The sequence below is a fragment of the Notolabrus celidotus genome, chromosome 13, assembly GCF_009762535.1.
Source record: "Notolabrus celidotus isolate fNotCel1 chromosome 13, fNotCel1.pri, whole genome shotgun sequence".
Taxonomy (NCBI): Eukaryota; Metazoa; Chordata; class Actinopteri; order Labriformes; family Labridae; genus Notolabrus; species Notolabrus celidotus.
The window spans coordinates 3,298,663-3,322,369 of record NC_048284.1 but is presented as its reverse complement, the minus strand read 5'-3'; the positions used below and the strand labels follow the sequence as shown (position 1 = coordinate 3,322,369).

General features: G+C 41.0%; 1 protein-coding gene across 1 annotated transcript in view; it reads right to left on the bottom strand.

Moving 5' to 3' along the window:
* LOC117824698 (solute carrier family 22 member 2-like) overlaps positions 1-12,986 on the bottom strand; it is a 14,521-nt gene extending 1,535 nt beyond the window's left edge. The window contains exons 1-11 of the mRNA XM_034700260.1: positions 12,574-12,986; positions 10,131-10,178; positions 7,299-7,402; positions 6,875-7,029; positions 6,607-6,775; positions 3,535-3,649; positions 3,329-3,429; positions 3,031-3,245; positions 2,844-2,952; positions 2,652-2,764; positions 924-1,023 (exon numbers count right to left, since the gene is read on the bottom strand). Of these exons, the coding sequence (XP_034556151.1) occupies positions 924-1,023; positions 2,652-2,764; positions 2,844-2,952; positions 3,031-3,245; positions 3,329-3,429; positions 3,535-3,649; positions 6,607-6,775; positions 6,875-7,029; positions 7,299-7,402; positions 10,131-10,178; positions 12,574-12,927 (1,583 nt within the window). The 5' untranslated portion in view covers positions 12,928-12,986. The remainder of the gene's footprint in view (positions 1-923; positions 1,024-2,651; positions 2,765-2,843; positions 2,953-3,030; positions 3,246-3,328; positions 3,430-3,534; positions 3,650-6,606; positions 6,776-6,874; positions 7,030-7,298; positions 7,403-10,130; positions 10,179-12,573) is intronic.
* Positions 12,987-23,707: the final 10,721 nt, after the last annotated feature.

Genomic DNA, 23,707 nt, shown 5'->3' with positions numbered 1-23,707 from the left:
AAAAATTCAATTTTTCATTATATTATGCAGGAGCTAATCCATTTTTAGTGTTTTTTCATCCCCTAAATTCCTCTCTCTGGCTCTTAAACACGTGGTAACTAAAGGGTTAATTATAATATTAGTGAACAGTCAGTATGTCACATTAATACTGAAGTTAATTAAAAGATTTTAAATTTTTTTAGAATGATCCATCAATATATGACATATTTATATCAGGTTAAAGGAATGCCCATTTTTGTTCGCCTTAAGGCCTTCAACGTGACTTTTTTAAACATATCATATTACATGAAAAATACTGCAGTCATAAAAAGAGTGTTGTTGTAAGTCATCAACATATGTCAAAATGTGTTGACTCAAAAAAAAATTCCAGTTTTCATTGTATTATGCAAGAGATAATCCATTATTGGTGTTTTTTCATCCCCTAAATTTCTCTTTTACTACAATCGAATGAATATTCTGTTAAATTTTAGGCGCAATTACTTGATAATTCCTATTTTTAATTCACTTTCCTATACCCTTACTTAAAAAACAAAATTAAACATATGTATTTAACAGCTCAAACAGAAAAATCATCTTATTATCAAGTCTTAAAATTGTAAATTGGTGCATAAAATGTTAGTCCACAAGCTCCTTTCGTTAAATAGAAAGCAGCATCATCTGCATAGAATGTAATTCTACCCTTTAAGAGGAAATATAGTTTTGGAGGGAATCTGTGCTTCCTTGTTTTTTGAAGGAGTTGATCATAATCAGCAATGTCGATGCAACTTGAAAGTAAATTGACACAATGGATCTGGGATTTTTTGCCACTTCTGCTTTGTTTACTCTTCATCTATCAAGTAAATGATCAAAATGTTTCATCTGCCACCTTCCAGTTCTTAACATTAACCACTTCTGAATAAACGTTCTGTTAAAAGATAACTCACCTGTGAGGAAACTCAATATCATCAATGGTCTCAGGGAGAGGCACTCCTTTGGTTTCAGGCAGCATCAGCACCAAACCTCCAGCGATGAACGCGACAACTCCTGTAAGAGAGACAACACAAGAGATTAATCAATCTTTAATCAATCTTTAATCAATCTTTCTATTATTAACAAAGACCCAACATCAAGACCGGATAAGATCCAGTCCCATCTTACAGACAGGACTCAGTCTGATCTCATCTTAATCCACCATGAGCAGAGCACTTTGCAGCATTTAGCAAGTTACAGTGGCAAGGACAAACTTCCTTTAACAGGCAGAAACCTCCAGCAGGACCAGACTCATGTTAGACACACATCTGCTGAGACTGGGTTGGAGAGAGGGATAGAGGGAGATGAAGAGAGAGAGAGATGATAGTGGTGAGACAAATAGTAGAAGTTGTAGCAGCTGGTGTCTGGAACAACTACTGCAGAGATCCAGAGGAACCTACGAGACAAGGGAGCTCAGGGACTCCAGAAAGGTCTATGGTTAGTAACTTTAATGGAACTTGTCGGGCTTAGCGGTGATACATTAAAAGTCTTTAAACTTTAAATAAACGATTAAAGAATGACAGAAGGAAAGGATGGGATGAGAAAAGTAGACAGAAAGGATGAAGAAACATGGAAATAACAAAGATAGAAAGAAAGAAAGAATGAAAGAATGAAAGAATAAAAGAAAGAAAGAAAGAAAGAAAGAATGAAAGAATGAAAGCAAAAAGGAATGAAAGAAAGATAGGATGAAAGAAAGAAAGAAAGAAAGAAAGAAAGAAAGAATGAAAGATAGAATGAAAGAAAGAAAGAATGAAAAAAAGAAAGAGAGAATGAAAGAAAGAGAGAAAGAAAGAAAGAAAGAATGAAAAAAAGAAAGATAGAATGAAAGAAAGAAAGCAGAAAGGAATGTAAGAAAGAAAGGAATGTAAGAAAGAAAGAAAGAAAGAAAGAAAGAAAGAAAGAGAGAAAGAAAGATAGAATGAAAGAAAGAAAGAAAGAAAGAATGAAAGAAAGAAAGGATGAAAGAAGGAAAGAAAGAAAGAAAGAAAGCATAAAGGAATGAAAGAAATAAAGAAAGAAAGAAAGAAAGAAAGAAAGAAAGAAAGAATAAAAGAAAGAAAGGAAGGAAGAAAAAAAGGAAGGATGAAAGAAAGAAAAAAAGCAGAAAGGAATGTAGAAAGGATGAAAGAAAGAAAGAAAGAAAGAAAGAAAGAAAGAAAGAAAGAAAGAAAGAAATAGAGAATGAAAGAAAGAAAGAAAGAAAGAAAGAAAGAAAGAAAGAAAGAAAGAAAGAAAGAAAGAAAGAAAGAAGGAATGACCCAAAAAGGAATCTATAGCAGAGATCCAGAGGAACCTACGAGACAAGGGAGCTCAGGGACTCCAGGAAGGTCTATGGTTAGTAACTTTAATGGGACTTGTTGGGTCTTGGCAGTGACAAATTAAAAGTCTTTAAACTTTCTAAGAACTTTCAGGATCATAAAAAGTTGAATATATAAATATTTTTACAAGGACAAACTTCCTTTAACAGGCAGAAACCTCCAGCAGGACCAGACTCATGTTAGACACACATCTGCTGAGACCGTGTTGGAGAGAGGGATAGAGGGAGATGAAGAGAGAGAGAGATGATAGTGGGGAGATAGTAATATGAAAGAAAGTTTGTAGACTTCAAAGCTCTCATTAATAATAATAAATAAGTAACCCACCAAAGATGATAAGCGGCAGCTCCAGCCAGATGACGGCCAGCCTGTAGAGCAGGAACGGAGCTACGATGCCTCCAACGTCACAGAGAGTGGAGCAAACGGACACTCCCAGGTTCCTGTTAACAAGTTTACAAAATCCTCTGTATAACTCAAAGCTTCTGTATCATGAATGTGGAAGATGAAGGGATCAGTCACCTGACAAATGTCGGGTAGAGCTCAGTGTTAACGAACACCACCATCTCAAAGGCCATGGTGATCCCCAGCCGACCAATGCAGGCCACCACCGTCTTAAACCAGAACATACCTGCAGGGACGAGTACAGAGGTGCTTTACAGAGTTTGAAACTGTGTGGATGTTTAATTCTTCTCCAAGAGGATCTTACTGTCGGGAATGCAAGCGGTGATGAGACACGAGGCTCCGGCTACGATGTTAGCCGTGGCGAAGGGAAGACGTCGGCCGATACGTTCGATGGTGAGGAGGATGAGGAAGGCTGCGGGGAACTCCACCAGGCCGGAGATGAGGAAGTCTATGTAGATGTTTCCTCCTGTTATCCCAACACGCATGATTAAACCCTGGTAGACCACAGCACTGGTGAACCTGCACAGAACAAGAACATTCATCTAAAGGATGATTGACGGCAGGTGTGGATGAATTAAACGTTGGTGTTCAGAGAGTCTCACCAGTTGAACATGAGGATGAAAGTGTGTTTTCTCATGTTTGGGGTTCTGACCAGGTCGAGCAAGGACGCAGAGGAGGAGTCGCCTTCATCCTCTGTCAGAGTCTGAAACAAAAAAACATGATCCAGCTTTTCTTAATACAGTGCACTGAATACAACATAATCAAACTGTGAAGGTCAAATGTTATGAAAATTGTAGCAACAACTGACTTCATAGTTCTTGGAGAGCTTCATCTTGTTCTCCTTGGCTATAGCTTCAGTGATCTCCAGAGCTTTTGCGGTGTTCTTCTGAGAGATGAGCCACCTCGGAGACTCTGGGATAAACCTGTGACACAAACAGAGTTACAGACATGTCAGAAACTGTTCCCCAACACACTAGCTTTAATTGACAACCTGACCGTAGTCTTGGTTTTACAATCCTGACCCAGAAACCTGTTTAATAACGATGATTATTTACATCACTAGAAGCAAACATTCTGATTCTGGAAGACCCAAGATGGACATTAAAGAAAGCTGTTTGTGGTTTTACTGGTATGTGCTCCGTTTACTGTCTGGAGATCCCAGATCCTATTATATCTTATTTTATCCTATCGTGTCAAATGGGGGCTGCACGGTGGTGCAGTGGGTAGCGCTGTTGCCTCCCAGCTAGAAGGTTCCTGGTTCGAATCCCCGGCCGGACGGGGGCCTTTCTGTGTGGAGTTTGCATGTTCTCCCCGTGCATGCGTGGGTTCTCTCCGGGTTCTCCGGCTTCCTCCCACAATCCAAAAACATGCTCAGGTTGATTGATCACTCTAAATTGCTCCATAGGTGTGAGTGTGTGCATGAATGGTTGTCTGTCTCTCTGTGTTAGCCCTGTGATAGGTTGGCGACCTGTCCAGGGTGTACCCTGCCTTCCGCCTGAAGCCAGCTGGGATAGGCTCCAGCCCCCCGTGACCCCTAACGGGATAAGCGGTCAAGATAATGGATGGATGGATCATATCAAATGGTATATTATGATATTGTATCAATATTATCATATCATATTGTATCGTATCCTATGGCATCCTATTGTATCTTACTTTTTCCTATCAAATCCAATCCTATCCTACCATATCTTAACGTATCCTATAGTATAAAATTGTGTTATATATCCTACAGTATCCTTTATTATCTTATATTGTAGGGGTGACCCCAAATAGTTGAATATTGGACGATTGGTTCTAACGAGCCTTAGTCGACTGCCAATCTCATAGTTGAATATTTGCATATGAAATGTGGATCATTCCATTCAAACCATGGGGGTGCTCAATGTCTAATTTTACATTATTTTCCTGTTTCCCGTAATAATAGTGTCTCATATATCCTATTTTGATATAAATATAGGCTTATTTAATGTAATTCTGAGAACAGCTCTTGAAGTGTTAAATCTCCTTAAAGTGGTCATTAAATCTCCCCTGGTAATTAAAGGTGGACTCTCCCATTCAGCGGGACCTGTGGAGCAGACGTACCTCAGCTGGCCTTTAAATCTTTCTACGTTCATGGCAGCTCAAAATGTCAGGAAATAAAACTTCAGTTGATCCTAAAAACTAGTGATGAAGATGAGGAGCAGCTTCATGAAGAGGGCTGTGAGATCAAGGATTACCGGACCACACAAAAACTGTACGGGGCCAAAAGAACCAGGAGGGATACCCAAAGCTGTCCGAAGCCTCAAAAACAATCCACAGCATCCCATCCACCTCCACACCATCAGAGAGGATATTCTCAAAGACAGGATTTACAGTCAACAAAGACAGGAGCGCACTTCTGCCCGTACACACGATGGTTTTCCTCACGTACAATTTGAAAAGACTCAAGCGGACAAAGACGCGATGAAAGACTGTTTTAAAAGGTTCTGTTAAGAGATTTAAAAACCCTTTAGCTGGTTCAGGTTTGATTTTGAACATTATACAAATGTTTAGCCTTAAGTTGGACAAACTACCCTCTGCAGCGCTGCTCTCTGCTGTGTGAACACTGTTTAAATATCTGTGGCGCGTTGTTCCATGTTCAACAGATGAGTTTTCTCTCCTTCATCACCTCGTTGTTTTTGCAATATAGATTTAAAAAATCTAAGTTTTATTCTTATAATATTCTGTTGTCCCTTTTACTTTAAGCTATGAGTCTCTTAATTGTAAAGGGTTATGTGTAATATTTACATGCGGTCACCATCATGCAGACTTTGGGTCAATAAGGAAAAACAACAAACATTCCACTATTCATCCACTATGGGCAAAATCTGATGGATCAGATTCGACTAAGCAAATCCTTAGTCGGGCTCACCCCTATTATATTGTATTGCAATGTATCTTATCCTGTGGTATCCAATCATATCAATCAATCAATCTTTATTTGTATAGCGCCAAATCACAACAAACGTTATCTCAAGACGCTTTTACAAACATAAGAGGTCTAGACCACTCTATGTCAATATATATCTAATCTATCAGAATGGTGGTCAGCCACCACCTCCACAGGGTCCAGGACTGAGCTGGTCTTCTTCACCAGTTAGTTCAGTCTTGCTCTCCTGTATCCTGTCCGCCCACAGCAGGTGAAATCCTTCCAATGTGGCATTCGTGTCCGGTGTTAGCTCTGTTAGCATGATGCTACTGTGGTGCTGGGTTAGCTTGTCCACCTTATCGTAGACAGATCCCACATTCCCCATAACGGTGGGTGGAAGGACAGGTCAATGTCGTCTTTTTTAGCTTGCACCTCAGTACCAACACGTCATCCTCGCCTCCTTAGCCTCAGCTCGCAGGGAACATCGGGCCTAGCATCGTTTAGCATCAACATGCTATGGGCTGCTAACAGCTGATCTCTTTATCGTATCCGAATCATATTGTAATTTATTGCATCGTATCGCATCATATTGCGTCTCCTCTTCGTGATAATATTTACAGTTTATTACAAGAGACATTTGGCTCTGTAAGGGTTCATCTGGAGCGCCCTCCATGATTGTTTTGGTGTTTTTCCACCTCTGCATTTGTCTGCATTTGTCTCCCCCCTCACAGAACATGAGGCATCAGAGCAGTGCCTCATTATCAAAGCAAATGAGGTTAGAGACTGAGAGGCTGCAGATCCTCCAAAGAGGCAGAACTTAGCAAATTAATTTGAAACCTTGTTTTAAAGATAATTAGGACATTTTGTAAACATCTAGAAATTCCATTATATGGGACCTTTAACTTTTTAGTATTGAAATAAAAGAAACAAAAGACAAAGGGGAACTCCTTCCTAAGAAGAAATAAAATGAGAGCATCATTTTCATCTCACCAGTAGTAGGACAGGAAGAAGATGTAGGGTGCAGAGATGACAACTTGAAGCCACCGCCAGTCAGTGACGAAGTAGGCGAGAAGAGGAAGGATGAGGTTCCCGACGCTGAAGAACATCTGGAACAATATGCCCACCGTGCGTCTGTACTCCACGCCAACGATCTCTGTGACTGACAGACAGACAGACGGGAAGCTGATGGAGTTAGTTATGAAAGACGTGTTTGTTCTGACGCTTGAGATCATAGTTAAGTTTTAAAAGTCCTCATTACGCAGCACGTAAGCCGACATCCAGCCTCCTTTGACTCCAAAGCCGAAGATGGTCCTGACCACAAGGATGGAGGTGTAGTTTGGAGCCACAGCCAGGACTATCCCCGCTACAAAGTTCAGGATGTTGGAGATTAAGAAGCTGACTTTCCTGCCAAACCTTTGGGAAAACAAAGGAAGACACATACAGCAGGAATTAAGAATAAGGGGAGCTGGACTGAATATTATATATGTGTATTTTGTGTGAGATTATTTGGAAAGCATGAATACAGAACAGAAGAGTTTGTCAGTGAAGTTCAGGCTGATCTAAAGAAGAAAAGTGTTGAAAAGTAGCAGGAAAGGAAGTCAAACATCTGCTAGACAGATGAAATGAAAACACAGCCAGTATGGAAGACTAGGCGGTTTTAAAGAAACAGTTCAATGCCTCACCTGTCAGCAAAGTAACCAAAAGCAAAGCTGCCAATGAGGAAGCCCATATTGATAGTGGACTGGTACATGTCCACCAACCATGCATCTGAACACACCAGGTTAAACTGAGACCAAAAGGGCAAAGGTTACACGGCCACATACAGGACACCCTCATGACGTGCAACAAACACGTTCATCACATCAGGAGGAAATGGAAACATTAAAGGTGCAGTGTGTAGAAATGGGAATATTAGCGACATCTAGTGGTCAGATTCTAGAGTGAACCCCCTTCGATGCTAACTCTTCGCGTCACCTAAGAGACACCCTCGTCATCAAGACTGGATTCAGTGATCCAGCTGTTGTGTTTACTAAACGGCAGGAGTTGTGCTTCAGTCACAAGATTCATATTAACAGCGATTCTTGATTCTCATCTGTTGCAACAAAAATGATTGTATCTGTGAGTAGTTTTGGTTTGTGCTCATCTGAAACCTCGGGTTCCCTTGACTTCATGTCAGGAAATACTCTGACATATTTAGTGATAGTTTTCTATAAACTGCGGCCTTATTAACCACTCCTCTGCAGCCCACTATGACACTTTACTTTATAACAGGTAAATATATTTTAATGGTGACGATCTAAACCACAAAACACAATTAAAAATTCACCTTTTTGAAGGTTTATGGAATAAAAAAAGTGTATTCCTGAAGCTGTTTAGTCTGAAGTCTGACACATGAAGTGCTGGACTCCAGCTGCAACAGCTACTACTACTACTACTATCGTCTCACCACTACCATCTCTCTCTCTCTTCATCTCCCTCTATCCCTCTCTCCAACACGGTCTCAGCAGATGTGTGTCTAACATGAGTCTGGTCCTGCTGGAGGTTTCTGCCTGTTAAAGTAGACGTGCCAGACTCCAGCTGCTACAACTAATACTATCCATCTCATCAGTATCACCCCTCTCTCTTAATCTCCTCTATCCTTCTTTCCAACCCCAACATGAGTCTGGTCCTGCTGAAGGTTTCTGCCTGTTAAAGGAAGTTTGTCCTTACCACTGTAATTTGCTACACACTGAGATCCTGTCTTTCCCTCACTTATTCACTTACTGTATCTCTCCCTGTCCCATTAAAGTTACTAACTAGCTCCTGAGCTCCCTTGTCTCGTAGGTTCCTCTGGATCTCTGCCATAGACTTCCTGCTGCTGTGGACGTGCCAGACTCCAGCTGCTAAAAACTACTACTATCCGTCTCCCCACTATCATCTCTCTCTCTCTTCATCTCCCTCTATCCCTCTTTCAAACCGATCTCAGCAGATGTGTGTCTAACATGAGTCTGGTCCTGCTGGAGGTTTCTGCCTGTTAAAGGAAGTTTGTCCTTACCACTGTAATTTGCTACACACTGAGATCCTGTCTTTCCCTCACTTATTCACTTACTTTATCTCTCCCTGTCCCATTAAAGTTACTAACTAGCTCCTGAGCTCCCTTGTCTCGTAGGTTCCTCTGGATCTCTGCCATAGACTTCCTGCTGCTGTGGACGTACCAGACTCCAGCTGCTAAAAACTACTACTATCCGTCTCCCCACTATCATCTCTCTCTCTCTCTCTCTTCATCTCCCTCTATCCCTCTTTCAAACACGGTCTCAGCAGATGTGTGTCTAACATGAGTCTGGTCCTGCTGGAGGTTTCTGCCTGTTAAAGGAAGTTTGTCCTTATATTGAACTTTCAATGATCCTGAAACTTCTTAGAAAGTTGACAGACCATAAGTCCCATTAAAGTTACTAACCATAGACCTTTCTGGAGTCCCTGAGCTCCCTTGTCTCGTAGGTTCCTCTGGATCTCTGCTGCTGTGGACGTGCCAGACTCCAGCTGCTACAACTACTACTATCTGTCTCACCACTATCATCTCTCTCTCTCTTCATCTCCCTCTATCCCTCTCTCCAACACGGTCTCAGCAGATGTGTGTCTAACATGAGTCTGGTCCTGCTGGAGGTTTCTACCTGTTAAAGGAAGTTTGTCCTTGCCACTGTAACTTGCTAAATGCTGCAAAGTGCTCTGCTCATGGTGGCTTAAGATGAGATCAGACTGAGTCCTGTCTGTAAAATGGGACTGGAATAAAGTCTAGACCTGCTCTGTTTTGTGATTTGGCGCTATACAAATAAAGATTGATTGATTTGAGGTGAGAAAATCCTGGTATTTGAAGAGAAGAATTTTAAAAGACATCTGGTTGTAGTTTTGTACTTTAATACTTGGTTGATTTGATTGATTTATCAATGCATTTTTGGTTTGCATTCTCTGGACACATATTTGCCTCTTAAGCCTGACTCTGCATTCCTGCTGTCTGAAGCCTTGATGTTGGGTCTTTGTTAATAATAGAACATAGAGTACGGTCTAGACCTGATCAGATAACGTTTGATGTGATTTGGCGCTATATAAATAAAGATTGATTGATTGAAGACGGAGGTTTCCTGGAGACATGATGCTTTTTCACCAGAGGTCTGACACCTCACTCTAATATGTACACCACGTAGTGTACGGTATATGTTCTTCTCCATCTGTCCTCAAGGTGAATTTTTGGACCGGCAGCTCGGCACAGAATAAGGAAATGTCTGTTTTGTCCGTTCTGAGTAGCTGTAGAAGAATGATGGCGGTTTGCTTCAGGAGACTTGTGTCATATTTCAATACACATACCTATTCTGTTTATTATAAGACTATAGTTTTATATAGGTGATTATTTTTATATAGAATATTATATCATATTTACACCAAATTTATTCTACTAGATGCTGATAGCTTCTACAGAATGCACCTTTAATGTATGAACCTCATTTTGAAACAGACATGTATTTAATGTATCCTCTTACCTCTGTGACGAAGGACCTCCTGCCTTCATACTCATAATCCCAGCCACCCTACGAGAGAGAAACAAAGCTCTTCAGTGAACCAGTTACTGAAGAGACACTTACTCTAACATTTCCTCAAATCACACTTGAGAGAGATCCCAGCCGTTCTCTCGGTTTCACTGGAATGACTCATGGAAGAAAAATGAACCACAACGTTGAGCTGAAATGCTCCCTGATTAATGTATGTCTCTGGCCTCAGAATCTGTGCACACCACTGCCAAAGAGGTTTTCCCTCCTCAGAATGGTCACAGGAGCACAGATGTTTGTCCAGCTGCACGGCAACAAAACCTCATTATGTAACTTTTTAGACACTTGAGTGCACTCAAGGTTAGAATAAATGACAAAAAGTAACACAGCTTTGAGTTTTGATCCAATTTATGTTGAGAAACACGACCTTGGAGAAGCAGAATGCAATCATGGTGACAAAACCTGAGTCTTTGAAGGAATTTGGGACTGAGTGAACAAAAAACAAGACACTAACACAAGCATTGGTTAGCCTAATGTTAGATTTAGTAAAAAGCAAGCTTAGTTAAAGCTGCTGTGAGGAACTTTTGCTTTGTATGGATTCTGGCGCCCCCCTGGTGGACAAAGTGATACCTCTTATCTCTTGTCCTATACATGCAAAAGTAGTGTTTTCAACAAAAGCCTCATCCTGTTGTCTTCAACAGTCAACTTTATCAGGCATTGTGATTATTTTCCATGAAAACAGTCAAATAAAGGCTGTTTCTGAAGCGAGATGTCCATCACCTGGTCTGTCACCTACCCCCTCAGGGTTTAGGCATCAAAAATGACAACAGAGAAGATGTCAATGTTGCTGCTGATGGACTTTTTGCTATTGAAGGTCATAAAGAGGCATCAGTATCATGAGGGCCCGAGCACCGATGGTGGTGAAGGCCCTATTGTAACCCTAAGGGTTATTATTATAGGAGATTGCAGTTTTGGACCCCTGAACGTGAATGAAAGCGCTGATATTTTTGCACACTCATCGGGTCTGGTGGAAATTGCAAGTTATTATAGGTCTCGCAAAAAAAATTTCAGTAGCGCAAGTAGAGGTAAAAATAACACCCTACGCATAGAGTTTTTTGAGCTACATGCATGAAAAATCTTACACATATTCATGGCATCAGGACGCACAAAAAAGTCAGTGGCACCCATATTCAAAACTCAACAGGAAGAGCGCCACCTAGCTTTGAACATGAAAAAATGGGCCAAAATGGGTCCGTGCAAGGGTGCATACTTTTGCTAATTTCTCCTAGAGCTTTTCTCTGATTCAGTCCAAACTAGGCACATTCTATAGTAAACCCATTGAATTGACGATTAATACAAAGTTAAGGCATTCTGTTCAGATGAAAATTGTGGGCGTGGCAGACTTTGGGGCGGGGCATAAAAAAAAAAAAACGTCGGAAAATGGATTTTTGTGACTTTAAAATGCACGTTATTTCACCTCATCCAACACACTCGTCAGTCCTGGGAAAAATTGCGACATTTTATGGGTTTCACAAAAAAAGTCGAAAAAATGTGCTCACTAGCGCCCCCTACAGTTTTCAAAAACCCCTCCCCATAGGGGTTATTTTGAGCTACCTGCTTGAAAAATTATATGCATATTCATGGCATCAGGACGCACAAAAAAGCCTCTTGCACCCATATCCCAAACTCAACAGGAAGAGCGCCACCTAGCTTTGAACATGAAAAATGGCGTCAAAATAAGGGTGCATACTAACGCTATTAACTTCTAGAGCTTTTCTCTGATTCAGTCCAAACCATGGGCAACCTATAGAAGACACCTTGACGAGAAAAAATTATCAGAACACATTTTGATCAGACAAAAATTGTGGGCGTGGCATGCGTTGAGGCGGGGCATCAAACGCACATACAGCTTTGAATGTGAAAAATGGGGCCAAAATAAGGGTGCATACTTTTGAGAGCTCCTCCTAGAGTTTTACTCTGATTCAGTCCAAACAAGGCACATTCTATAGCAGACATATTGACGATTAAATTATTGTTAAAGGAATTCTGTTCAGACAAAAATTGTGGGCGTGGCAGACTCTGAAGTTCGGGGTTTTCTTAAAAACTTGGAACATTTGCACCACCTAAGCCATTATACACTCTCAGATCTAGCTTTCGCATCATGTGGTGGCAAATATCAGGCGACGATTTATGTGTGGCGGCGGCTCGCGTAGGCGGCGGCTGCAGGTGTCCGAGGGCCTGTTCATCGCCGCTTGCGGCTTTAATTTTCAGTCTGTTTCTCAGCCAGTTGAAAACTCCTCACAGGGCCTTTAAGACACTAAATCAGAAACTCATCATATTTTCCAGGATCAAACATTCACAAAAACAGCAGAACACTTTCTTTTGCAAAACCAGACAATCAAAGCTTCAACATCTACATTGTCCTCAGAGAGCTCACCTTGCACGAGGTAACAGGAAGGTTGGTCAGGTTCAGTTCCTGTGTGCTGCAGGTGAGCGCTGTCTTGTTCCAGTCCACCTCATACTGCTCACAGCTGCTGTGCTGCAGAGCTCCCGAGCTGTTCACCAGCGGCACCGTCAGCCTGCGACTGTGTGCCAGACTCCAGCCGCACTCCTGCCTCCTCTGCACCACCGCAGAGTCCCGACACCAGTGATCTGGAGTGAACCCCTGAAAGACGATGCCCAGGTACACCCCTGAAAACGGTAAGGACACTATACAGAGAATGGCGAAGATACGCTTCTGACTGCGACCGAAAGTCCCAGCGTCCTCCAGGAGGTCATCAAAGGTCGCCATTGCTGAAGTAATCCAAGTAATTTTGAAGTATCAAATAAATCCAAGTCTGTGCTGCTCTGCTAATCACATCAAACTGAAATGCCTTTACTCTTCTTCGTCAGACTGAGCCCTCCTCCCTAGTGAAGCTAAAGTCCAAAACAAGCCTCTTCAAAAGAGTTAAATGTGCCGTGGAGCTGAGTGCGTTACTGTTTGACGGAGTTAAACAGAGAAAGGCACCAGAATTATGCAATCACTGAATGGACCTGCTGAGAACAAGCCAAAACAAATTCTGTATGCTTGAAGTGTGCGAGGGGTTTTTACAGCAGGGCGATATACACAGCTGCTGTGAAACAACACACAACACTCAGGACTGTTTTCCTCTTTGTTACCTAGAGATAAATAGTTTAGAGCTTCACAGGAATAACAACGAGTCCGCTACAGCTCAGTTCTCTTCTAAAAAAGCAGCACTCCTGTTGATTTAATGCATGACTGGATGCAGGATGTATCATGGATTCCTGGAGCGCACCATTAATTCTGGATCAGATCACTACGACCTTATGTGACTTGTAAGATTTATCTGCAGCAGGGAGGAATTTATTTCATAATTACTCCAAATATGAAGGGATAAGGAAGAAGTTAGACGAGCTGAACAGGGTGCTATGAACATGCACTGATGAAGAGATGTGGGAATGAGGGGCTGCGCATGGATGGCATCCCATTGCAGTTGGAGGTCCACAGCCTTGCTTAAAGGCACTTCAGTGAACTGGAGCCACCTGCCCAATTTCCAAACCTCAGTCTGTACCAGGACCTGAACTGCTGACCCTCAAGTTCCAAAGCCTAGTATCTATAGACCGAGCAGTTACTGTCTGTCCAGAGTTTAGCTTATCTTCTTTCACTAATCCCTTAATAGCAGGTTTTATTACTACTCTGGTAGAAGGATCAATAGAGGGTTCCAAGGGGGAGTCTTTGCATGTCTGCTCCCCAAAGTTCCTGTCTCTCTTCAGCTGTCCTATCATCAAAGCAAAAATGCCCAAAATATGACTTTAAAAATAAAAATAGAGGGCACCATATCACGATCACCTCTCTCTCTTCATCTCCTCTATCCCTCTCTCCAACACGGTCTCAGCAGATGTGTGTCTAACATGAGTCTGGTCCTACTGGAGGTTTCTGCCTGTTAAAGGAAGTTTATCCTTATTTTGAACTTTCAATGATCCTGAAACTTCTTAGAAAGTTGAAAGACCATAAGTCCCATTAGAGTTACTAACCATAGACCTTTCTGGAGTCCCTGAGCTCCCTTGTCTCGTAGGTTCCTCTGGATCTCTGCTGCTGTGGACGTGCCAGACTCCCGCTGCTACAACTACTACTATCTGTCTCCCCACTATCATCTCCCTCTATCCCTCTCTCCAACACGGTAGGTCTCAGCAGATGTGTGTCTGACATGAGTCTGGTTCTGCTGGAGGTTTCTGCCTGTTAAAGGAAGTTTGTCCTTGCCACACATATCTTAAAGAGCTCATAGTGCCCTATTACCCCTCTAGAACACTACACTCCCAGCATGCAGGCCTGCTCATCGTACTTTAAGTCTCTAAAAGTAGAATGGGAGGTAGAACCTTCAGTTATCAGGCACCTCTCCTTTGGAATCATCTACCAGTCAGGGTCCAGGAGGCAGACACCCTCTCTACTTCTAAGAGTAGGCTTCAAACTTTCCTTTTTGATAAAGCTTATAGTTAGAGCTGGATCAGGCTTGGACCAGGTCTTAGTTATGCCGCTATAGGCTTAGACTGACACACTGGGATCCTGTCTTTCCCTCTCTCTCCTCTGTCTGCCTGTCACTTACTTTAACTCTTCCTGTCCCATTAAAGTTACTAACCATAGACCTTTCTGGAGTCCCTGAGCTCCCTTGTCTCGTAGGTTCCTCTGGATCTCTGCTGCTGTGGACGTGCCAGACTCCAGCTGCTACAACTACTACTATCCGTCTCCCCACTATCATCTCTCTCTCTCTTCATCTCCCTCTATCCCTCTCTCCAACACTGTAGATCTCAGCAGATGTGTGTCTAACATGAGTCTGGTCCTGCTGGAGGTTTCTGCCTGTTAAAGGAAGTTTGTCCTTGCCACTGTAACTTGCTAAATGCTGCAAAGTGCTCTGCTCATGGTGGATTAAGATGAGATCAGACTGAGTCCTGTCTGTAAGATGGGACTGGATCTGATCCTGGTCTTGATGTCGGGTCTTTGTTAATAATAGAACATAGAGTACGGTCTAGACCGGCTCTGTTTGGAAAGAGTCTGAGGAGAACGTTTGTTGGGATTTGGTGCTATATAGACAAAGATTGATTGATTGAGTGATTCACCGACAAAAATGTCCGAAATGTCTACAATAAGTGATTGATCAGGTGTTTCTATTTTCATTAGCTGTGTCCCACTCCAGGAGCTGCAGCCTCTGAAGGACCAAGGCTTTGTAGCCTGCATAGACCCATCAGGCCGGACTGAATTGATGCGATCTGGTTTACGGAACTTAGCTAATGTCACATACTTAATACAACCATCACCAACATTTCAAAGATCATTTTTCTAATGTGTTTTTAACATTTGTATTTCATTTCATTTGAATAATAAAGGCATAAAAAAAACACTTAATATATATATATTTTATGCTTGTTCCTGATCTGGCAAGGCTGTTTTTGAAATCAATGAAGTTCTATTCTTACATCACTTCTTTATAATAAAGTCATCTCATGACACTTTGCAAAAAGAGCAGGTGCAGACCTCTTGTACTCTTTGATACTCTTTGACCAACATGGATCCACCATGAGCAAACACTGAGCAGCAATGCATTAAAATGAAGTTAAAGATTACATCCTCTGCAGGGGGTTTTCATCACATTTTAACTTTAAATGTATTCTACTTTGACAAGGCCGAACACTGAAGGGGTTTCAATGGATGCTAAAGCAGTGATTTTCAACCACTGTGGAACATTATCAATTTCACTTAATTATTCCAAAAAAATATTATTCATATACTGCATATAATTTGCCATGTGCGTCTGTGCCTGCAGTGTAGTGACTGGCTGAGTATTTAAATACTTGTCCATGTACTGACCTGTGCTCCCCACCCACTGGGTGGCAATAAAGCACACTAATGACCTTGTTAATTTAAGACAATAGAATTAATGCAATGATGAAATGTTCAAACCAAGCCAGAAACCTTGGTGTAGTCTTAGACTCAGACCTTAATTTCAGCAGCCACATTAAGACCATCACAAGTCTGCCTATTATCACCTTAAGAATATATCAAGGATTAAAGGACTTATGTCTCAGCAGGATGCAGAAAAACTGGTCCATGCATTTATCTTTAGCAGACTAGACTACTGTAACGGGGTCTTTACAGGACTCCCTAAAAAGTCCATCAGACGGCTGCAGCTCATACAGAATGCTGCTGCTCGGGTCCTAACAAGGACCAACAAAGTAGACCACATCACTCCAGTTCTTAGATCCCTACACTGGCTTCCTGTCTGTCAGGGAATAGACTTTAAAATCCTGCTGATGGTTTATAAAGCACTGAATGGTTTAGGCTGATCTGCTGCTACTTTATGAACCACCTTGACCTCTGAGGTCATCAGGTACTGGTCTGCTTTCAGTCCCAAGAGTCAGAAGGAAACATGGTGAAGCAGCGTTTAGTCATTATGCACCACATATCTGGAACACACTCCCTGAAAGCTGCAGGTCTGCTCCAACTCTCACCTCTTTTAAATCAAAGACTAAGACTTTTTTATTTGCCACTGCCTTCCTATCTTAGATTATTTTAACTCACTTTAAATTAAAATTTCAATGTAATTTTTATGCCTGTCTGAATGTCTCCAATGCTTTTAATGTTTTAATGTAAAGCACATTGAGTTGCCCTCGTGTATGAAATGCGCTATACAAATAAAGCTGCCTTGCCTTTGCCTTGCCTTTGCCTTGCCTTTGCCTTGCCTTTGCCTTGCCTTTGCCCTTGCCTTTGCCCTTGCCTTTGCCCTTGCCTTTGCCTTTGCCTTTGCCTTGCCTAATGATGTGTGCAAGAGGTGTATGTGACAAGACGTAGGCGTACAACAGCGATGGATAAATATTCACAAAGGAAAAATGAAAACTCCAAACTGGGCCCTGGATAAATTCTAATCTGAATGAAGGGCGTTATATCAGTGGTTGAAAAGGCAACTTTTATGAGAAAAACTACAACGGTATCTGAGAGCTCTCAAAGCTAGCTACTTAGTAGCCACACATTGTTGCAGAGACATTAATACTACTGTAAATAAGATGCTTCACCCTGACACAGTTAAAGAAGCAGCCAAAGTCCCTCTCTCAGATAAATAGATTCATATATTCAGAGACTAAATGTGTCATTTTGTAACACTTTTGGTTGGTGGTGTGACTCAGGATTTTGTTAATGTATGAAATGTGCCTTGGCTCAAAAAAGGTTGAAAAACACTGTGCTAAAGGACGTCAGTGCAAACTTGGGCAGAACTGTTAAAATCCTGTGTATTGGTGTTAAAGTATAAGAGCTTTCAAAGTGACATTCTGAGGTCAGAAATTAACAGAACGCTGAAAGCACTCAAGGTCACCTTACAAAGAAAGTCTGATGGATGGCAGAAGAAAAGTTTAGGAGGCAGCATAATAATTCCTCTCTGGTCTTTTTTGGACTCTTTCTTTTCTTTGTTTTACTTCTTTATACCCTGATCCCTGATAACAGCTTCCCCACCACCACAGAGTCATACCCCAGAGATCACTGCTGAGAGACAACGCAGACATACACACCTGTACTAGGTAACGTCACCAGACAGAACAGGGCGAAGGTGCGCTTCTGACACCAGCCAAACGCCCCGGCCTCCTCCAGGAGGTCGTCGAAGGTCGCCATCACTGCAGAGATTGAAGTTTGATGATAAATGAAGTCTGTACAGTTTGGTGAGACTTCACTCTCTTGTGCTCGGATTGGAACTGGTCCAAGAAAGCTTCAGTGAAACAGTGAAGGGGAACACATGTTACTGTTTGACTGAGTTTAACAGAGACAGGCAGGAGAAGGATGCAACCAGTGAGTGCATGCATGCAAGAGCTGACTTTGCATACTTGTAGTTTAAAGGAAATACAATGCTACACACAGGTGATGTGTAAATATACAGAGGTTATCTTATATCTTTTAAATTTCAGTCATTCAGGTATGATCTGTAACCTTATTGCTTGGAATTGTAGTTCACTTGATGTTCATACAGGCAAATGAACTACAACTCAAAGTTAGCCAACAGTAATGCTGCAGATCATACACCTGAGTAAAGCTCAACTATTGTACAACTTCTGGAAATTACATGCATGATTGACTTGCAGGGTGTATCATGAACTCTTGTTGTTCACCGTGACAGATTCAGAGTAAAATGGGAATATTTAGCGCCATCTAGCGGTCGGATTCTAGATTGAAACTCACCCCTCCTGACGGTGAAGCACAAGAAGCTCCTGTGGTAGAAAATAATCCTCCATTTGTCACGTTTTTACCTCCAAAGACGTCAATTTAGTTTTGGCGTTTGTTTGTAGTTTGTCCGTTTGGAGATCCTGTAGAAAAAGATGGCGGCCTCCGTGGAAGGGATTTTGCGCCAGAATGTAAATTCAAAAAAGCTGATTTAAATTAACAAACACAATACATTTTTTTATTTAGAGGATTATACACCAATTTAAATATATTTATTGTATATATATTTTTATTAATTTTCAAAGTGGACATCAACAACAACAACAACAACAAAAAAAAAACAGAAACTAGAAAGACATAAAAACAACAACAAAACAACAACAACAACACACATCAGTACAAACAAAGAAGATAAAAGACGAAAAAGACAGAACACCAAAACAATCCACAAGATACAAACAAAACAAGACAAGAAGACAATAACCCGACAGCCCCCAGATCAAGACTCACAACCAGACAGCAACACCCTATAGCACATGCCGCTCAAGTAGCAAAACACACACTGGCAAAGAGGTAAACATATACAAGGCATCGTGCCACCAGCCCTTCCCAAAGAGGGCTAACGGCAACCCGCCAAAACAGCAAAAGGGAATGTGAAAATGCAATTCTTATTTATAAAATAGGGTTCAGATTGAGAGGTACTCCGCCTTTTTGTAACAAATCTGTAATTCCATTGGGTAGATAAACTAAGACTGGTTGCCAAATTTCAAAAAAATATCTGTTGTTCCCTTTTAACTTTGCAGAGAAGCTCTCCATTGGTATAACCTTGTATACTTCTCTGTACCACTGTGTCACTGTTGGTGGTTTTTCCTTGATCCACTGAAACAAAATACACCTTCTTGCCCAAATATATTTATGAATATCGTATTTAATTTCTACCATGTCAGTTCTGTTAAATGCTGCTAAATAGGCCTACTAAAAAACTGAAGTGATAATAATAATAATAATAATGCATTTTATTTATCACGCACTTTACATTTGGAGCAAATCTCAAAGTGCTACAGGGCATAATGACAGGGCAGTAAGAGCAAAAACAGAGTTAAAAACAAACAGTAAAATGCAGACACTTGTTAAAAGCACTGTGGAAGGTCAGATAAAAACTATGGATAAAACCAGGAAAATTAAAACTAGGGAAAAGTTCTGAAATAAGAGCGTTTTTATATGGAGAGAATATTGTGTCTTTAATATGCAATCAAAACTAATGGATTTGATATCTTTATAAATCCACTCTTTTTTTGTTACAAACAAAATTATTATTCTCACGAACCACAGATTCGTTTGCGTTTCCAGTTTTTGCGTTTGCGTTTCCAGTTTTTGCATTTGCGTTTCTACATAACTGTCATGGGCGGGACCTCCCCTGAGAGATGCAAGAAGCCTCCTGATTGGTCAGTCTCACTCAGAGAGACGGTGTGACAACTTCCACCCCAACAAGTTGTTGCCGCGAAGGGAGACATATCAACATCGAGAAACAGGTACGTTTTGCGTAACATACCTGTCTATGTTCTGTCTTATTGGTGCTATTAAGGTTACACTTGTCGTTCGTTCTTCCAGTGTTTTTTTCCCCTAACCGTTTTAGACGGCGGTATCAGACATTAACACCTAACACGCTGTGTGCTCGTCATAAGTGAATGACTTTATTACCGCCCGGCTTTAGTGACAGTTATCCTAATTTCATAGTTATCGGCCTGTTTATAAATAAATAAACAAACTTTTTCATTAGATATACTATCAGAACAAATCAGGAGGCGTGTGTGTGGATTGTTGAGGGGTCATTCCTCCTTTAAGTTAAGTAAAAAGAAACTAGTGATAAATAAAACATGATCAAACCCTAAGGGTTGAAGATCAGTGAAAATATGGCCCCTTTTATGCTTTTAGTTTCTTTTTACTAGCTTCTTTAATAGCACCAATAAGACAGAAAATAGACAGGTATGTTACGCAAAACGTACCTGTTTCTCCATGTTGATATGTCTCCCTTCGCGGCAACAACTTGTTGGGGCGGAAGTTGTCACACCGTCTCTCTGAGTGAGACTGACCAATCAGGAGGCTTCTTGCATCTCTCAGGGGAGGTCCCGCCCATGACAGTTATGTAGAAACGCAAATGCAAAAACTGGAAACGCAAATGCAAAAACTGGAAACGCAAACGAATCTGTGGTTCGTGAGAATAATAATTTTGTTTGTAACAAAAAAAGAGTGGATTTATAAAGATACATTTTTAATCACAAATATATTTCCTTTATTCATAGCATTATTTCATATTTTTCAAATCATAATTTTGTTTGCAAAATTGTTTTTTGTTCTCAAATCCATTATTTTTGATTGCATATTAAAGACACAATATTCTCTCCATATTTTTAGTCCCTTTTTAAAAGAGTCAGTGGTCTGTGGTGATCTCAGGTGGTCGGGGAGAAGTCAGTTAGTTTAATTGTATGTAAAAGTCTATCTAACTGTTGTATATATATGTATAAATTAATGTTTGCTTCTGATAGACAGTTTGATAAAAAAACAAAAACTAAACAAAGCTTCATATTTTAAAGGAATGCAAATATTATTTAACATACACAAAATAAAGTTTTATATTTGAAGACAGGTCATTTTATCAGTCTTTATTGTGTTTTTTTATTGCACTTTAGTAAAAGTGGAGAAATAACTCACACACCAGTAGCTCTGAAGAAAGTGTGTTCATGATGCAGAAAAGCTCACTCCAGAGTCCGGGTGTATCATATTTTATCGCTCAAATTTTACTTTTTGACTCAGTTATCAGACATAAGTTTAAAGGTAGAGGTGGTGCAAATGTAAACGCTGAATTAAGATCAGATATTACTTTATTGTTCCCCCGGTGGGAAATTCAGTTGTTACAGCAAACCAGACATAAGTCTCCCTGAAAGCTGCAGGTCTGCTCCAACTCTCACCTCTTTTAAATCAAAGATTAAGACTTTTTTATTTGCCACTGCCTTCCTATCTTAGCTCATTTTAACTCACTTTAAATTAAAAATGTAATGTAATTTTTAATATATTTCTAATTTTTCTTTTCTTTTCTGTTTTATCATATTTGTCATTTTAATAGTGTTCTTTGATGCTTGTCTGAATGTCTCCAATGATTTTAATGTTTTAATGTAAAGCACATTGAGTTGCCCTCGTGTATGAAATGCGCTATACAAATAAAGCTGCCTTGCCTTGCCTTGCCTTGCCTTGCCTTGCCTTGCCTTGCCTTGCCTTGCCTTGCCTTGCCTTGCCTTGCCTTGCCTTGCCTTGCCTTGCCTTGCCTTGCCTTGCCTTGCCTTGCCTTGCCTTGCCTTGCCTTGCCTTGCCCTGCCTTGCCCTGCCTTGCCCTGCCTTGCCTTGCCTTGCCCGGTGGGAAATTCAGTTGTTACAGCAAACCAGACATAAGTACAATCAAGAAGTTTCAGTAAGTAAAATAAAATTAAATAAAAATAGATAAATAAAAATCAAATACAATTTAGATATATACAATGTTACAAATGGAATATATTGTTATCGAAAGGCCTTCCTGTAATATTGTTTTATCCAAGATGCTACATTTATTTTTAATCTATTTCTTATTCTCTCATCATTTTATTGTTTTACTGATTTTATTTGTTTTACTGATTTTATTTGTTTTACTGATTTTAATTGTTTTATTGTTTTAATTGCTTTTAGTAGTTTCTCTTTTGGTTTTTCTTCTTAAATTGTCTTGCCAGCCCATATACCCCCCCCCCCCCCCCCCCCCTTGCTTTGTTCTATTTATTGTGGTTTTTTATGATGTTAAGCACTTTGTAACGTCTGTTTTGATAAGTGCTTTATAAATAAACTTTATTATTATTATTATTATTATTATAGATAAATAGCAGTAATTACAGGCAGTATCAAAATGATTCAGTAGTGCCTCATAACAATCATAACGATACACTGACATTAGTTTGTTAGCTCTTTGTTAGTATGTCATATTTTCAAAGTTGCATCAACTGTCAAATAAATGTACCTTAATAAATTGTAGCTTCAATATTTCTAACACAAACACAAACAAATTAACTATCATTAAAAATGTTAAAGTACAGGTTTTTTTTTTTTTTTTTTTAAGTTATATTTTTGGGGGTTTTTACCTTTATTTGATATGACAGCTGAAGAGAGAGGAAATGTGGGGAGCGGAGAGCGGGGGAAGACATGCAGGAAGTGGTCGCTGCTGGGAAGCAAAACCAGCAACCCCTGCGATGAGGACTGTAGCCTCTTTACAGGGGGCGCCCAGACCGCTACGCCACCGGCACCCCTAAAGTACAGTTTTTGAGTAAACTTACTAGTTAAGGGGTCGGGGGGAAAATTCTGTGTTCAAAATGGCTTCAGTAATTGGGACTTTGAATAAAGTTACAATCTAAATGTTTCAGGCTCAAACACTTTGGATCAGCTTCGTTTTTCGTTACCATGTGGCGTCACATATTTCCTATTCAAACCCAACTTTATTCAGCTTTTTTCAGCGCTCAGCGTCCCCAGTGCAAAAGTGCCCTCAGCGTCTGCTGATTTTAGTCTCAGTTGAAAACATTCCAACATTTCACACGTGGTGCGACAGCAATCATCTGAAGCTCAACATCAGCAAGACTAAGGAGCTGGTGGTGAACTACCGGAGGAACAGGAGGCCCCCAGCCCCAGTCCTCATCCAGGGGGAGGAAGTAGAGAGGGTGGACTCATACAAGTACCTTGGGGTCCAAATAAACAATAAACTGGACTGGTCCACCAACACTGATGCCATCTACAGGAAGGGACAGAGCAGACTGTTCTTCCTGAGGAGACTCAGGTCCTTCAGTGTCTGCAGCAGGCTTCTAAAGACCTTCTATCAGTCTGTGGTGGCCAGTGCTCTCTTCTTTGCTGTGGCGTGCTGGGGTGGAGGTATCAAGACGGGTGAGGCCAGCAAGCTCAACAAGCTGGTAAAGAAGGCCCGCTCTGTGGTTGGCCTAGAACTGGACAGTCTGGAGTCAGTGGCTGAGAGGAGGTTAATGGACAAACTGCGAGCCATCCTGGACAACATCCTCTCACCCTCTCCATGATGAGCTGTGGCTGATGGGGAGCTCGTTCAGTCAGCGCATCATCCCACCACGGTGCAAGACTGAACGCTTCAGGCGCTCCTTTGTGCCCACCGCCATCAGACTGTTAAACAGTAACGGAGGCCACAGACTGCACCATGCTGACCACTGACACCCCCCCATGAACAGATCCATAACATCCCTGCTCTGTCTGTCACACTCCATCATCCCATCCTGAACTCTCTCTTGACTGCTGCTGGCATTATAATGTATAATATTCTGTATTATATAATTATCTTGCT